Here is an 18,092-nt window from a genome sequence, read left to right as displayed (position 1 = left end):
TATCATTATATTATTTTTATTATTATTATTTTTATTATTATTTTTATTATTATTATTATTATTATTATTATATTATTTATATTATTATTATAATATTATTATTATTTATATTATTACATTATTTTTATTATTATTATATTGTATATTTTAAAAATAATTCTTTTATTAAATTGTCTGTAATTATCGAATTGACGTTTGGGAAGTTATAGAAAAAGACTCGAGTTACATTATTTTTAATTAATTAATTTATGTTATATATTTATAATCATGAAATTAAATTTCCAAATGTAATACTTCTTGAAATTGTTTATTGATAAATAAATTTTACGACTACCTACTTATTTTAATTAAATTTATATATTAATTAAATTTAAATCTATTTATTGATATCTAGTTAATCGATCGATTTATAACGTCAACATATTTTTTGTCGATATTGATATCGAGTTGATGATAAACTTGACGATACTTAAAAATGAATATTCTAACTCATTACAAGAATTGTTCAATCGCAGATTAGATGTATATGATTAGATATGTCCTGTACGTACATATGTATGCCGTGCATGTGTCTGTGTAAAGGTCTGAGCGCGCCGAATGGCGGAATGGCAAACAGGTTTTCTTGTGCATCGTGCAATTACGCGCACACACGTATTGTAACATACACGCGTAAACCGGGCCGGCGAAAGAAAGTAGTAGGTCCCGTTACGAAATAGCGAGTGAATGCAGACTATCTGGGTCAGACAAAAGCGGAACTACCGCGTGTGTACGTGTGTACTACTCGCGGCTTCGCGAGACCGCCGACTTGCCTCGCGTGGGTGCGTTTTCGAGCTGGCGAATTAAAAGGCGAGAGAGACGCGCCTCCCCCCCCCCTCCCCTCCAACCCTTAATCGTTTTTCATTGCGATTTTTTCGCGATTTTTTCGCGACCGTCATTCCAAGGAACGCCCGAGGAACCGTGTAACGGAACTTTGCAACGCTCTTGATCGGTTATGTAATAATCCGGAATGACACCGCGTACGGGAGGAACCTTGAGAATTCTCGGAGCTCTTCGTCTTGTAACTTTTAAAGGCCTAACGTCACTTTCTCATTTGCAAGATTATCGAAATCTTTATTTTCTCTTCCGCATTTTTTTCATTCTTTTTTTTTTTTAATTATGAGACGAATATTTCGGAATTATGCAAAGACCTTCTGTCAAAGTATCTTCACAAAAATAATTTTGTGAATTATATATATATATATTTTTTTTTTTATATCTTTTGAGAGATCTTACGGTACCTTTCTCAATTGATTTTTCCCTCGGTGCGATTCAGCGTCGAAAAAATGGAACTCACAATTTACGCGAGTGAGAGAGAGGGGGGAGGGAGGAGGCGGAATGCCGTTCCAAAGTAACGGATAAGCGGACCCCCGAGTCGTCGAAGGAGGAACCGAATCGAATGGGGCAGGTGAGATCGAAGCGATTTTCGGTTCCGGGCTTCTCGAAAAACTTGGCGAAATCGACGATGGCAAATCTACAAAAGAAAAAAAAAAAACAAAAAAAAAATCTGCGGAAACGTCGAGCTGTATCCGACAAAAAAAGTGGGTCATTCACTAGAAGAGGAGGAAGAGAGCGGGGGGAGGGAGAGAGAGGGGGGAGGGGAGGTGAGTGCGTGCGAGTCGCGTGTAAACGCATGCGGCGCGCCCGCGAGTTCGCGATGATTGCGAAGATATACCGCCGCTCCGGTGCGGTGCGGTGCGGTGGTCTCTTTTGCCACCTTGACACGCATTCTCTCCCGACACGGCCGCCGAGTCAGGGCCGGGGACGTCCGATACGAGTGCCCTGGCACGATCTCGTATCGAGTCTCGTCATTTCCACGAACCGAACATTGTATCCGAATCGGGCGCTTTCACCGCTTAATTGCCCGTCAATGATTATCGCTCGCTCGTTCTGCGTCGCGCGCTTCTACGATTACGTAATCGTGAAATATCTTTAATTCTGGGACGTTAACGAGGGTTAAATAGACTACAATTATTTGGAGAAAGTTTAAACTTGCTCGCATTTTTGACATTTTTTAGTTATGATACATTAAAGTATAATATTTTCAAAAATGACATTAAGAAAGTATGTCAACATTGTCATATGTCAACATTGATAAAAGCATGAAAATTTCGTAAACTGTTCTATTATTTCTGAATATCTGTGTAAAACCTGACACAATTCTCTTAATGGTTTGGAAATTATTTAAATGACAAGGAAAAAGCATTGTCAAGGAAATAAAAATTCTCACATGTATTAAGAAAACTCTAATAAATATTTATGCATAAAAAAGTGTTGATTTAAATCCGCTTACTTATTTAAAAGTTTATTAATTATTATTTATTAAAAATTGTAGAAAAATCTCTCTCTCTCTCTCTCTCTGCAAATTATTCATTTTTTTGTTGTTGCAATTGATTTCAGGGGATATTCACGATCAAAAGTTTTTATCATAAAATAAGAAAAATATTAATTATTTTCTTAAAATAGAAAAAATATTAATTATTTTCTTTTACGGGGACATCAATAATTACATATTATTTTGTGATACTTTAATTTTTTTTATAATCCGGATTTATTTATTTGATTTTTCAAACTGTAAAAACTGTAAAAATCTAAGAAATGAGTCTTTTTTTAATTTTCCCAATTTTTTGCTACTATTGTAATCAAAACATCTTTAACAAGAATTAATGTCTGGCAAAACATGTGCAAGGATTAATCGACTTTTTGGAAAACTGTCATTAGCTATCTATAGCTGAGGGCTCTCACTTTGTTTATGGACGTCAAAGTTTTTATAGGCAAAATTATTTACTTTTAATGCCAAAACTCCTTCGGCGTGGATTTCGCTATCGCTGGATATGTCGAGATCTCCATCCCCGATAATTTGCATATGCAAACTCTTCCCGCCATATCCGAAGGATACTTAAAAACTGATTCTGCCGTTGTGTAGACTAATTCAAACGGTCTAGCCTCGAGTTATTATTCTTAAGAAGGCTTTTAGCTGTTTATCAAGTTCCGATGTCGTTTGAAAACTCTCGTTATAACAAGCATAATGAGTAGCGCATAGTTTAACGAGTGATCTCATTAAGAATTATAATTTCTTAATATCTCAAAAATATTCTTAAATTGTATTGTCTTATATTATATTAAATTATATAATTGCTAATATCATATTCGATCAAGCCGGATCTCGGCGCTCTTTCTTCCCGTCTTTCATCTCGTCTCGATCGAGACTTCACTTAAAAAAGAAAAAATATAGAAATGCAATGGGAATGGAAGAGAAGGTGTAAAAGTGAAAGTGACAATGTCGTTTATAATTTCTGTACAGAATAGCGATCTTATTCTCTTGTTATAATCTCGAGAGTCCTACTTTTTCTTCTTTTTTTTCTTCATTGTCATTGAATGAGTCAACGAAATCAAGACGATGGGGGATAACCTTATTAGTCATTCTTTCCTAATATATACATATATATGTGTGTATCGAGTTGTGTATTTTGTATTTCTTAAGCAAATATCAGGCATCTTATCGCATATTTTTTCTTATTTTCAATAATAGAGATAATAGTTCGACGGCAAGATAGATCTTCGAAAACGTTAGATATATTTTAATATTTTAATATTTTAAATTTTAATTAAAATTCTTCATAATTTCTTCATCTGTTTTGCGATAACAAAATAGGTAAATACAGATAAATACAGATAAACATAGATAAGAGCAAAAATATGTATATGTAAAATAATATAGTAATAAAGCAATATTATTTATTATTGTGTATAAAAAATAATATCTATTTGTGCTCTCTCTCTCTCTCTCTCTCTCTCTCTCTCGCTCGCTCGCTCGCTCGCTCGCTCGCTCGCTCGCTCTGCTCCCTCCCCCCTTTTATCTTTTTTTAAAGTGAAAGTTAAACTGAAGGAACTCTGGTGTATTATGTTTGACAAATGTTTTTGAAGACTCTGTAATGTAAAGAAAGTTTTGACATGATTTATGACATGCAGTTTGATTTGACGATACGATTTAACGGTAACCATCGGCTTATAAGGATAAAACTTATATTTCATTTAAAAACTATTATCTCAGGATTTTTCACAATAGTCATATAAGCACGGTATTTTTTGAATTATATTTTGAATATTTTTTTTACTCGAAAAAATATTTTTCGAACACGAATTTTTATAATCGTTCTTCAAAAATGGAGATTTTATTGTTATTCTGAAAAATAAATTTTTCCTTATTATTCATCGTGTCGATTAATTACAGTTGTTCATAATGTCGCCTTCATTATAAACAAAAATTCTCTATAAATTTTCGATAGAAAGCGAGTAAAATGAAATGAATATTTGTACTTATGAGAGAAAGCAGAATGAGATAAAAATAAATCACGAGAAATATAATTACTATTTTTATAAAGCCTGTTGTGTTTGCTACATAATGCGAATTGTTTTGAAAATTAATGCTAGAATGTAAAATTGCAAAACATTTTGCTTCGAAATAATTATATAAATGCCTAAACTGTGCTACATATTTATTTAAGCGCTGCGATCGTTAGCGATTTTTGTACGGATTTTCTCTCCCTCATATATGTCTGCCACTTTAATTAGAGGCGACACATATGTTGTTGTATATCACGCGAAACCTCCGGGGAGGCGATAAACACAGTTGCACCGAACTGCAGGCGACGACGAATTGCTCACGTGTATATTTTCACGCGGCGGCGACGACGACGCACCTGCCGATATTAGCCACCGCGTATCGCACAGGTGTTGGTTTGCCTTTGCACGTTTGCGACACGTCAAATAAGCGGCATTCCATTCCGCGCATCGTTTACGCGATGTTCGGTTATACATCAGCATTATTGTTTTTTCTCTCTCGCTCGAAAAAAAAAAACGAAAAAAAAATCAATACAACGAGTGTCTTTTATTGTCCCTCGAAAAGCTTTATCATTTTGGGTACTATAATACAATTCGCAATTTCCATCATTAAAAAAAAAGAGTTGTTAGAGACTGATAAATCATTAATTGATATACAGGACGTTCATCATTTCATCTGTTCGATGAAAATCTCTTAAATTAATTCTATTATAAATTATAAATAGTTTCTATTATAAATAATTTTGATAAAAAATAAAATTTAATTATCTTTTTTTTTTAATAAAAATCATCAGATACATAAATGTATGAAAAAAAAATTATTGAGATTGAATTTTCCAATCTTTATTTACGGTACTCTCTGAGAAACATTTTAATTTTGTATCCACGATTTTAGAGCTCGGTCCGAGTTTTTGAACCGAGAAATGTGTAGCTAATGAATTTGCAGTTTTTACGAAAAAGCAGCAATTTTATTTGCTACACGTTTTTTTGGACCGAGATCTTGGACCGAGTTCTAGCATTGTGGACACAAAGCTTTTACAATACGTGGCGATCGATTCCGTAATAATCTTTCCGAATCGCTGAGTTATAACGGATTTCTCTCATAATCGATCGAAAATTATCGATTTATCTTTTTATTAAAAGTGCGTTAATATGTGTGTCTCACCGGATCTATGTTTTTTCTTCTTTGTTACAGTAAATCTGACGGGTAATGGAAGCCAAAAAGTCGATATGACGCACTTTAACGTCCTGGAAAACATTGGTAGTGGAGGTAAGAGACTTTATTTGATACATATATTATTTATATATAATAATATTGAACAAAATATCTATATATCAATACTTAATATTCACTACCTAATATTCAAATTAATATTCACAATTTATTCATAAACAGATTAATTTATATATATATATATATATATATATATATATATATATATATATATATATGTATAATTTGTTATATATTATAAATATTAAAAATTTTTACAAATATTTTTTTAATATAACATAAATACGATATTATATTTCTAATATGCAAGTATATTTTTAATGTAATGTATGTATGTTTCTATTATATATTAAGTTCTTAAAATGATATTTTTTTTATAATAATAGAAAAGTTTTTTACGATTATTGATCATTAATATATAAATGATATTTAATATTTTTATCAATTATTTTTGGCGCAGCTTACGGAAAAGTCTACCTGGTGCGAAAGCTGGTGGGTGTTGATGCTGGTAAACTTTACGCCATGAAAGTTTTGAAAAAGGAAAAGATTGTAGAAAAAAAGAAAACGACGGAACATACGAAGGCCGAGAGGAACATCCTGGTGGCCATCCGGGACAGTCCCTTCTTAGCAACCATTCACTACGCGTTTCAGACTAATGAAAGGCTCTGTTTAATCTTAGGTAAGCTTCGACGAGAAATTAAAAACAAAAAAATTAATGAATAAAGTACTTGTAGAAATGAATAACGTAGATGTGAAATGAAATGTATTAACATAAAACGTGTGCTAGAAATTTCATTTTACGGAGAAACTGAACAGATAAGCTACATCAAGAGTTAAATTTAATTATATAATTTAATTATATATAGATTCATGAATTTGACATTGCACAAAACACACTTTTAGCTTTTAGCCTTTTAAAATATTTAGTTAATAATTAATTTGTAAGTTAATATAAAGATTTGTCCTATAGAATTAAAATTTCTATTTTTATGAATTTTTGTTATAATAATTGAAATTCGTAATATAATAGTCACATAAAAAAGTTAATTTGGTGTAAAATAATATTTATGATTTTGAAATTCAATTATATCTACAAAGCAAATTTTTATTTTAACTCACAAATTAATTATTAATTTTATATTATAAAAAACTAAAGTGTTTTGCACAATGTCAAATTCATCAATCTTGAAATATATTAGATATATTAACTTTGGACGTAGCTGATCCATTCAGTGTCTACTTACAATTATCCGCAAATATAATATATCTAAGTTCAAAAAAACAGCATATACATAAATAAAAAAAAAAAAATTTTTTTTGTCTGGCACACATTTATCAATATTATATAATATTCGATGAGAATGGAAAAGCTTGTTTCCAATACGGATATAAAAAAGAATTTGGATAATAAAATATTTTTTTTTATTTTCAGATTATGCGGCTGGTGGCGAAATGTTTATGCATCTGTATTTTCGCGAGCGTTTCACGGAGGACATGGTCCGATTTTATATCGGCGAAATTATTTTGGCGCTAGAACGTCTCCATGATGTATGTATTATTAATATAATATAATAGCAATAATAATAGTATGCATAAACAAAAGAAAATAAGCTATTTTTATCAAAATTATTCTGCTATTGGTTCTTTGTGCATTATGAGTGATAAACCGTATTTTCCGCTTCAATTCTTTTTTTTTTTTATAATATATTGGTTTATCGTATGTAATTATCTGATATTGTGCAAAAGAAAAGAAAATGCGATGAAAGAGAATAATTCCATAAAAACAATTTAATTAAAAGTTAAATTGAAAATTTATGAACTTCTCTCTGTTTTGTTGCAGCTTGGCATAATCTATCGAGACATCAAGCTCGAAAATATACTGATGGATAAAGACGGGCATCTCATATTGACAGATTTCGGCCTTAGCAAGGAGTTCCTACCGCACGAGAGAAACGGCAACGCGCGCACCTATTCGTTTTGCGGAACGATCGAGTACATGGCGCCGGAAGTGGTACGAGGGGGCTTGACCGGTCACGATATTGTGAGTCGAAACCTTTCGACATTTGCACATTACTCGCAGATTCGTGTTATTTAACCCTCCTTTCTCCCCAGCCTTTTTTCTTTAATAATTTATGATTATTATTTTAATCTGTTTTAATTCCTCTCCTTCCTCCCTCCCTCTCTCTCTCTCTCTCTCTCTCTCTCTCTCTCTCTCTCTCTTTCTTTCCCCTCTCCTCTCTTCCCCTCTTTCTCTCTCTTTTTCTCTGCATAATTAAATTCATAATTATATTTTATGAATTATTACATAACGTGTTTGAAAACCGACGAAATGTAGAGTATCAAATTAAATTTTCGCAAAAAAAAATTTAAATTAATTGAAAAATGTGCAAATAAAAGGTAATAACACCTGGAAAAGACTTGAAAAGACTATGAAAACAAATATAAGTAAGTTTCATAATAATACAGCCGTGTATACAGGATGTTTCTAATTAAGTGCAAAAAATTTTAGGAAATGATTCTTTGTCGAAAATTAAGGAAGATTTTTTATATAAATGTATATTTCTATGTTTCTCCTTGAGAAATTATATTATTTTTATATTATTATATTATTTGTATTATTATATTATTTATTTTTATCTCCTTCTTTCAAAGAGGCAAATGAATTAAATTCTTATTTGCTTCAACTTTTGGACAAGAAAAATGAAATTTGGTGGACATTTCCCCCCGGTAAAAAGAATAATTAATATTTTTTTAATCTTTCCATATTATGATGAGGGGATGAAACTAACAACCTCTATTCAATTGTATTTATTGGAATTTTAATTCCCTATTTTTTAGTTGCTTTTAGAACTTTTTAACGGACCGGAATGTGATTATCTAAAAATAGATGCATTAGAAAGCTTGATTTCTTTATTTCTTTTATTTTTGTTTCGTAAAATTAATAGTTTTCAAGAAAAAAAAAATAAAATATATTATTATTTATAGTACCGTATTAAATGGCACAGGTTTCAAGTTACGAGAAGTTGAATTTTAGAAAAAAATAATAAAGTGAGTAAAAAAAATTTATAGTAAATATTGAAAAAAAATGAATTCTAACTTGCCCAAAATTTAAAAATAATAAAAATTTAATTTTTCTCTCTTTGGAGGTATGTAACTCAGGGAGGAATATAGAAGTATATATTTAATTAATTTTTGATAAAGAATTATCTCCTAAAATTTTTCGCATTTATTTAGAAACATCCTATTTACATTATTATAAGTATATTCATTTTAATTCTTTTATTTCAATTATAATATTCAATTATAATTTATAAAACAATAAAATAATGTTATCATAATATTATCACACAGGCTGTCGATTGGTGGAGCGTGGGCGTGTTGATATATGAATTGCTGACCGGCTCATCACCTTTCTCGCTAGATGGCAAAAACAATCAGCAGGAAATTTCGAAGAGGATTCTGAGAAGCGATCTACCGTCGAAGCCAATTCATCTGAGTGATACTGTGTGGGATTTGATCAGGCGTTTGCTCATTAAAGATCCGCGAAGAAGGCTGGGCGGTGGACCAGGCGATGCCAAGGAGCTCAAAGATCATCCCTTCTTCATGAATGCCGCGCCGGATTTCACTTGGGAGGCTTTAGAAAAGAAACAAATTAAACCGCCGATTGTTCCACTGATTGCGCATGAATTGGACACCAGCAATTTCTCGGACGAGTTTACAAAAGTACCCGTCACCCAGATGACCCCACCGATCATTGATGATAATAAAATTGACTGGCATTTCAGCGTAAGTTCCCTTGATTCTATTTCCGTTACCATTTCAAATAGATGTGTATGCATATCGCAACAATTACATATTTTATCAATTTGTTTAACGTTAAAGCAAATTGCATTAAAATCAAATTTCTCGATTGAGACTTTTGTCGAGCAATTGTAATTGTTTGATGATAACGTATCGAGAAAAAGATAGAATATTAAACTCTTACATCTTTCTCGCGAGATTTTTCGATAACAATATGAAATAAAATTAAAAACATGCGGCAATCGATGGATTTTTCAAAGTAGAATTTTTATAATTTTGCAGAACTATTCGTACGTGGCGCCTTCCATATTATCTATTAACGACAAGATGAGTAGAGGCATCTTCAGCGACAAGCAGCAGCCGTCGCTGTCCGATCTGTACAGCGTGCGTTTCGAAGAGTCCACGTTCTTCCAGACGTACGAGCTAGATCAAGGAATGCCGCCTTTGGGCGACGGCAGCTTCTCGATTTGTCTACAATGTCGACATCGCAGTACCCGGCAGGAGTACGCCGTGAAGATTATCAGCAAGAAAGTGGACAGCAGCCGCGAGGAGAACTTGCTACGCGCTTGCCAGCGTCACGCGAACGTAGTGAAGCTGATAGAAGTTCATCACGATCGGCTTCACACATATATCGTAATGGAATTGCTCGCGGGCGGTGAATTGTCGCAACGACAGCGACCATTTTCAGAGTTGCAAGCGAAGCGAATAATGCGGCAACTGGCGTCCGCGGTGCGATATATGCATGAAAGCGGCATAGTACATCGCGATCTGAAGCCGGAGAATATTGTCTTTGCAAATACAAGCGAGGATTCGCCGGTGAAAATAGTAGATTTTGGTTTCGCCCGGATGAAGAATAACTGCGAGCTGTTGCGCACGCCCTGTTGCACGCTTCCGTACGCCGCTCCCGAGATCATAGCCAAGCAGGGATACGACGAGAGCTGCGACATGTGGTCCTTGGGCACCATTCTCTATTTCATGCTTTCCCGCGATCCACCCTTCCGAGCAAATTCATCTCACATGGCGAATCGCATCAGAAATGGCGAGATCGATTTCGACAGCGAGGCTTGGAGTCATGTGTCCGCCGCGGCGGTGCAGGTTCTCAAGGGTCTGCTGACAGTTGAACCAAAGAACAGGCTCACCGCGAGAAATCTGAGATATCATTCGTGGATAACGACGATCAACGATACGACGCTTCCCCCGGCGACGCCTATCGTGGATGTGAATCACGTGGATTACGCTGTGGCCGGTCCCTCAACGTCGAGCACGGCGGAGCGCGAGGGCTTCCGATTGCGCGAGGTTGGCGATGCCAAGCTGGCTCAACGTCGCAAGAATAAATGTTCCACTTCTAGCTCGTCGTCACGACCGTCTTCTTCCTCCTCGAGTCCCATGTCATCGATTCAGTTGCGTCCACCGAGCGCCATGGCGAGTATTGCGAACAACACTTCCACATCGTCCCCGAGCGTCTTCGATTTCAGCGAAGAAGCAATCAACGAGTACCTGACTTCTTCTTCCTCCGATAATTCTAACTCTCCGACGTGCTCGCTTCTTCAAAAGCGAGCCATGAAGTATATCAACCGCAATTTCGAGTTTTCGGGTCGTGATACGAAGTATCGACGCGACATCGATAGCGAGAACAGTTGCTGCAGTAGTAATGGACCAATGACGCGATCGCGAAAACGCAAACTAGTAGAACAAATAAGCACAAGCGGAGATGCCAGTTCCGATATTTCCGAATCGTATGAATCACCCTCGCAAATTGCGCAGGACGAAACGAGCGTTCACAGGAGGCATAAAGCCAGCAAGCGGCCCAAACGTCCTCCCACGATTATAGTCGAATAGTTTTTCTCTATTTATGCTCCAATAAGTTTTTATCGTTTCCTATGCATTTTACACATGTAACACGTTTGCCTTCGGCGTTTGTACAAAACGCAAACATCGCATCATTCCTATTCTCACAAGAATCTTAGAAAATATCATATATATATGCATATATAAAACTAATTATATATAACTACAAGCCATCTCCTATTATCTATAGATCAACGTTTATTTATGTAAATGATGATTATACAAGCACATTTTTTTGTGCTATTAAAATATCTGATACATAAAAAAGATGTAAAACACTACTGTATTACTAAGATCAGGGTTCTCGATGAAGTATCGATGTTTCTCCGTGAGAGTTTACTCAAAATATGTACAAAATTTTATTTTTAATACCGCCATCGAGAGAGAAATAAAATGGTGAGAATTTTATTACGTTAAACGGGGTTGTCTGTGATTATAATGCGAGAACGATACATCTTAAGTTATTATAGCTTATACGATAAGTTATTTTAACTTATTATACGCTCCCGTTAAAATTTTCTTCCGCCGTCACTTCTTGCAATCGATAATCTTAATGAAATCACGGTAACGATCGACGAGCCAACACGAAGAAAATTTTAACGAATATTTATGATGACTGTATAAATGGTGAATGTGCCTAAGAAAACTCATTGCGCTATGAGTACATTAAATTAATGTATTAGAGATTAGTGGCATACGTGCAAATATAATATAAGCATCTGTTATTTTCACCAGTGGTAGCTTATTAGAGACAAGAAGAAAAAAACTGAAAAGTCAGATTTGCTTAAAAGAAAATGATACATACTTTTCTCTTTTATAAATAACAAAATTGAAAATGATGATTATTACATTTATACGATTTTTAAAACAATTCTCTTTAATAATTATTTTAAATCTAGAGCTATTAAATATAGAAAGCGAAGAAAAGAAACTAAATTGTATAACGTAAGAAAAAAAAATAGAAATTAAATTGTACAACATAAAAAAAAAAAAAGGGACGGACAGGCGAAATTTTGGAAAAATAACAGATGTTTTTGTTATCGATATAATCAAACTGTTGCGAGAAAATAAATTAAATTCAGTTAAGCTAGACTCAAGTAAGCTAGATTACTTAAGTTAGTTGTTTTAATTAATTCGTTTTCTAAATTTGATTTAGGTAGATTTCATTAAGCAAATCATTAGGTTTGATTAAATATAAGTTTAAATATAAATTTATATTAAGATTAAATATAAATTTAAGTTTAATTTATTATTTTGACTTAGTTTTCATTGCAATATTCGACCAAATACCTTTCTCGCAAATTGATTTATATATCTGAGAATAATGAAAATTGATTTAATGATTAAATTCTATTTTGAAATTTATATTGTATTTGAAAATGTAAAACGTTTAAATTGGAAAAGAAGGGTATTTTTTCCTCCCCACATATTTTCCCATCACCATCAAAAGTACTGATTGCGAGAGGAAATCTATTTGTAATATATATATAAAATAATTTGCATTTTTAGTTTTGAATTTTTATTTTATATATTAGACATACACCTTACTCTAATTATTATAATGAGACGGCTGTCTCACTTGTTATGCGGCAATCGCTGTGAGAGATGAACTAGCAAAATGGCAAAGACTGAAATGTGGTTGTATATCAACTCAGGGAACAGACGCGTGTTAATTGGATAAGGTCTTATGTTATTTTGTATTGAATTAGAATTATGCGAAAAATAGCATGCACACATGCTTCTACCAAAGATGACTGAAGCAACACTGCTCTTTAATAAGACCAAAAACAAAAAAAAAAGTACGATATCGGCGGTAGCGGCGAGAAATTATGTACTATAAATATATTATAAACGAGAGGTATTATCGAAAATTTTTCATCATTTAATTATTACGTAAAAGTATTTAAGACAAGGAAAGTGCGCAGATTATATATTTCAGAGAAAGCATTTCACGCGCTATAGAGAATATTCTTTAAGAGAGAAGAGATATACATATATATATTTCTATGTAGATTCGTATATATAAAAGTCATTACATCTCATAAGTCATATAAGTTGTTTGAAAGAGAACAAATCAATTTTTTCTAGTAATATATTACTTGTTATGTTAGGATGCTCCTTCGAAGTTTTTATTAGGTGACAAATAAGAATATAAATAGATATGTAGAAAGTTATTATATACAAGCTGAAGGGCTTGTATCTTGCGAGAATATTGTTCTGTTGCTATAAGTACGTAAAAGAAAAGAGAACCTACCTTTGTTACCACTGGTTGTTAAATATACGATGCAATATTTTATATAACACAGCTGTCTTGTTATTTCCGGATCACCGCCATTTATTATTTAGTTTAAAATAAGCAAAGAATATATTGAATCTTTTTGATAAATTCTAAATTTGAAAGATTGTATTACAATATATTAAAAAACTAGTTTTAACGTAAAATCCATATCAGACTACGCATTGAAAATTGTTGAAGTTTGAAATTTGACCAATAAGGACAAAGAAATTTTAGTTCCTTTAGTTATGATTAGTCGAACGCCTTTAATCTTCACTCTTCAATTTTCAATGCACAGTCTAACATGGGCTTAATTGTAGAATTACAGATTGTAGAAATAATTTTAGTGAAATATTTTTGTTTGACACAATATTAATTTTTTTTTCAAATCTTTTCTTTTACTTTTATTTTTCTTAATTTGTGCTTACTATAAGTTATATTTTGTAATTCTTCTTTATAATCTTCTTTCTTGAATTTTTTTGCAATTTCGTTTTTGATCTTCAATATCCAATTTTCATCAAACTCTTAATCTTGCATTGTTAGTGTTTTAAAAGACAGAAGATGGATGAGATCGAATTCGGAATCTGCTGTCAATCAATGCCATGTATTATTTCAATGTGAATAATTAGACATTAATTTATTTTTACTTTAATTCTCAAATTTAACAAATCACAATGTTGCTTACATGAATGCTTACACAATCGACGAACATGTCTCTATCTCTATATTAAAGATAATTATATAAATTATTTTACAATTTATCAGATGTTCAAACATTAAATTTTGTCAATAATTAATATTCTTTGCATTCATATAATATATAAAAATTATATTTTGCTTTATATTTGAATGGTTTTCATATAACACTTTGCCTAGATACTCTTAAAATCTTATAAAAATCTTATAAAAATTAATATATATTATTTTTGTTAAGATTATTACATGATCCCACATCAATTAACCACATGTCTAATCACTGTCATTTATTGTCTTTAAATATACTGTTGCGATTATTGTATGTATTGTATGTATAAAGTACACCTTGTTAAGTATTATTTGCGTAGATAATAACTTTAAGCCTTTTTTTATATATAAATAAAAATAAAAATAAAAATTTTATATATAAATTTTTTACCTATTTTTACAAAGTTTAAATACTCAAATGTTATAATTTATAATTTAAACAAATTTTAATTACATATTATTGTTTTATTTAAATTTTAGATTTTCTGAATATTAAATGTGTACGAAAGATTTTTATATCGATTATAAAAATTTTCTATTGTATTTCAATATTGAACATAATCAAATTTTCATCTTCTGATATTATATATTAGTTACTCATTTTGTGATTATTAATATATGTATATATAATCGAATTATATGTGACATATAATTTAAGTATGTAAGTATGTATAATTTAAGTATGTAAGCGTTTTGCTTTATTTAAAATAATTTGAGCAGTAGTGATATTTACGAGTAATATAAATATAATTTAGCGTATAACTGACATATTTTATATATTATTGCATATTAATTATAGGCCATACAGATTGTATATAAAGAATTTTAAACAAAATAGGATAACTATAAAAGGATATATCTCATATTTTTATATACACATATTTTTTACGATATAAATTCAATATTAAAGATTTATTATTTGCTTGTATATGTAACTAAATAGAACATGTTAAAGAATAGTGTTGAAAATAAGACCAAAATTTATTTATAACGGAAATATATGAAATTGATCTATCTGTATATTATTTTATTATATTATTTTGAACCTGCTAAATTCGAATATAAAGCTTAAAATTGTCCAAAAGTGCAGGAAAAATTTTGTGAAAATGTAATTATTCTATGGGAAAGGCTCGTTTTGCAGAAAATATTTTCTAAAGAACAAATGGTAACTGTGAAATAATTTTTTATTGATTTTTTTTAGAGAAAATCCGTGCTCCAAAATTTACTCCCAGTATTGAAAATTTATAAAATACTTATTTATATTTATCTAATACTTATTTATATTATACTTAGTTATATTAACTATAGGTTTTCGATATGTTAGAGAAGAGAAATGTGTGTGCGAAATACAAACAATGAAAAAAGCAAGGAATGCAGCGTAAGCCTGCATAACATAGAATCATCAAAGAATGGAATTTTGGTGAAAGCGAGCGGTTGCAGCACCCGTCCACTCTAATTCTTTTTGTCAAAAATGTCAATAGAAAAGGATTTATTTTATTCACAGTTACCATGTGTTCATTAGAAAATATTTACTGCAAAACAAAATTTTGATAATAATGATAATAATCATATTTAGATTATATTTAGATTTTATAGTTATTTATTAAATTATTTATTATAATGAAAAGCGCATATGAAGCGTTGTTCTAAATTGTATAAATTGAATAAATTGTAAAAGAATCTAAATTGTTATATTATATTTAAATAGCTGAATATTTATGTTTTACGAGATAATTAATAATAATAACATTTTTATTAGAGATTGTTCATATTGTGGAAAATTTTATGGTGTTTTCGAATAAATAGATTAATCCATATTTTAATTGGATTAATCGGATTAATTAATCGCTTATACAAAATATCCGATAATTTTTGACACACCCCGAGTGTGAAGGTATATTGGGTCAAACTGAAAAGAAAAATCTCGTAATATTTTTTTCTATAACGTTTAATAAAGGAATTCTTTAAATAAAATCTGGCCAATAAGATCACGCCGACTTTACGCCACCGTAACAGCTGAGCACTCTCGCAACTACTAGACGCGTGGCTCACCGACATGCGGCCTGGCTAAAGATCAGCAATAATTGGCCAAACTTTATTTAATAATAACTCCTTTATTAAGCGTTATAGAAAAAAATGGCACAGAACTTTTCTTTTCAGTTTGACCCGATCTATCTTCATACTTCAAATGTGTCAAAAATCGGAAATCCTATATATATTTTACTACGAACTCAATTTTTATTGGCAAAGACAATGCGGCATCATTAATAGCTTTCAGAGCTATTAAATTTGGTACTTTTGGAAATGCCATTAGATTTTTTAAATTTATAAATAATCTAGACCGAGTGTTGAGGAGTGGCGGTAAAGATGCACATAGAAAAGGATAAATTCTGTTTCGTGCCCTTGCGTTCTCTCTCGCTCGCGCGTAGCATCCGACCAATGACAGCACGCGACGTTCTTTACACATCTCCACGTTAGTTGGCGAAACTCAGCTACATCAGCTGTAATGAGGCGTTTTGTCATATTCTCTGATCGTCAGTTGTCAGTCGCAGTCAATAGTAGTCAGTCGCAGTCATTTTAATCGTGACGAGAACGTCACGATTATATGCGCAACGAGAAAGCGCGCGCAAATTGGACAAATTATATATAACAAAGCAGTTATTATAGGAAATTCCATTGATAGTGCGACAGACGAATAATTTTAAATTGATAGCCGCTTAGCGAAGATATACTCATGCTAAGTAAGTATATGTACTGTTCATATTGTCCTCTTTTGATAAAATCGGTTTTTTTTTTTGTCTAAATTATTATATATATTAGTAACATTTCATAATAATACATTTTCATATACATAAATATATTAGAAAAATATTTGATGTATCATAGATGATATAGTTTTTGTTCTTTATAATCTATAGTATTGAAATTTTTTAATATCTTATGCCAATTTTAAAATATGTATATAAATCATTATAAGTGTTCATGTATATAGAAGTGCATCTCATATTAATGATTATTTTTTAAATTGCAGTGCTCAACTTGAAAGAAAGAATACCAATGAAAACAAAACAAAAGAAAAAGTCAACAGTGGTAAGATAACAAGAATTATGCAGAAAAATAAAAATATAAAAAAAAGAGAGAAAAGCATTACAAATATAATTGCAAAATACATTTTATTATATATAAATATATCGATTGCCAGACAAAAGTATCACTATTGCAGAATGTGTTGGTGAATATAATGCAATGATTACTATTTTGCTATTTTCAATTGCAATAAATTTACAAGTTTTTATACAATAAAACATTAACAAACTGTAACTAAGCAAATTGCCAATATTACTCTAAACACATACTGGAAATTTAAATTGTATTGACTACGTATCAGTATTCAAAATTATAATACTCATAGATAAACTTCTTGACTTTTTACATCTTTTACATCGTTTGATGTGTGATGACGGAATAAGAGATAATATTGCGCGTAAAAATAATTATTTTGAAATAAATATAAAATAGTAAAAACTAATAACATAAATAACTACATATTTTCACAAACTTAATATTTTAAATTAATTAAAACAATATTGATGTAAAATCTCTATATATAAATTTTGTAATTCAAAATTATTTTTACAGTATTATTTTAACAGTATTGCACTACTCGCTGGTAGCTTTTAATATATTAAATATATTATCTTATTTTGAATTTATAAGAGCGTTTACAAGCGCATTTTTATTATATACTTTTGTGTACTTTTGATATAACTATTTTATTATACACATATCTATTATACATATATCATATAA

The 18,092-nt window shown here is 31.1% G+C and overlaps 1 protein-coding gene across 3 annotated transcripts in view; it reads left to right on the top strand.

Annotated features, from left to right (window-relative positions):
- LOC126851597 (ribosomal protein S6 kinase alpha-5-like) overlaps positions 1–13,564 on the top strand; it is a 41,289-nt gene extending 27,725 nt beyond the window's left edge. For all 3 annotated transcript variants that reach the window (XM_050595713.1, XM_050595710.1, XM_050595711.1), the window contains 6 exons: positions 5,576–5,650; positions 6,075–6,293; positions 7,047–7,162; positions 7,455–7,655; positions 8,966–9,400; positions 9,698–13,564. In XM_050595713.1, coding sequence (XP_050451670.1) covers positions 5,576–5,650; positions 6,075–6,293; positions 7,047–7,162; positions 7,455–7,655; positions 8,966–9,400; positions 9,698–11,254 — 2,603 coding nt within the window. In that variant the 3' untranslated portion in view covers positions 11,255–13,564. The remainder of the gene's footprint in view (positions 1–5,575; positions 5,651–6,074; positions 6,294–7,046; positions 7,163–7,454; positions 7,656–8,965; positions 9,401–9,697) is intronic.
- Positions 13,565–18,092: the final 4,528 nt, after the last annotated feature.

Source organism: Cataglyphis hispanica, chromosome 8 (assembly GCF_021464435.1).
Source record: "Cataglyphis hispanica isolate Lineage 1 chromosome 8, ULB_Chis1_1.0, whole genome shotgun sequence".
In the NCBI taxonomy this organism is placed as follows: Eukaryota; Metazoa; Arthropoda; class Insecta; order Hymenoptera; family Formicidae; genus Cataglyphis; species Cataglyphis hispanica.
This window is presented reverse-complemented; position numbering and strand designations above follow the sequence as displayed.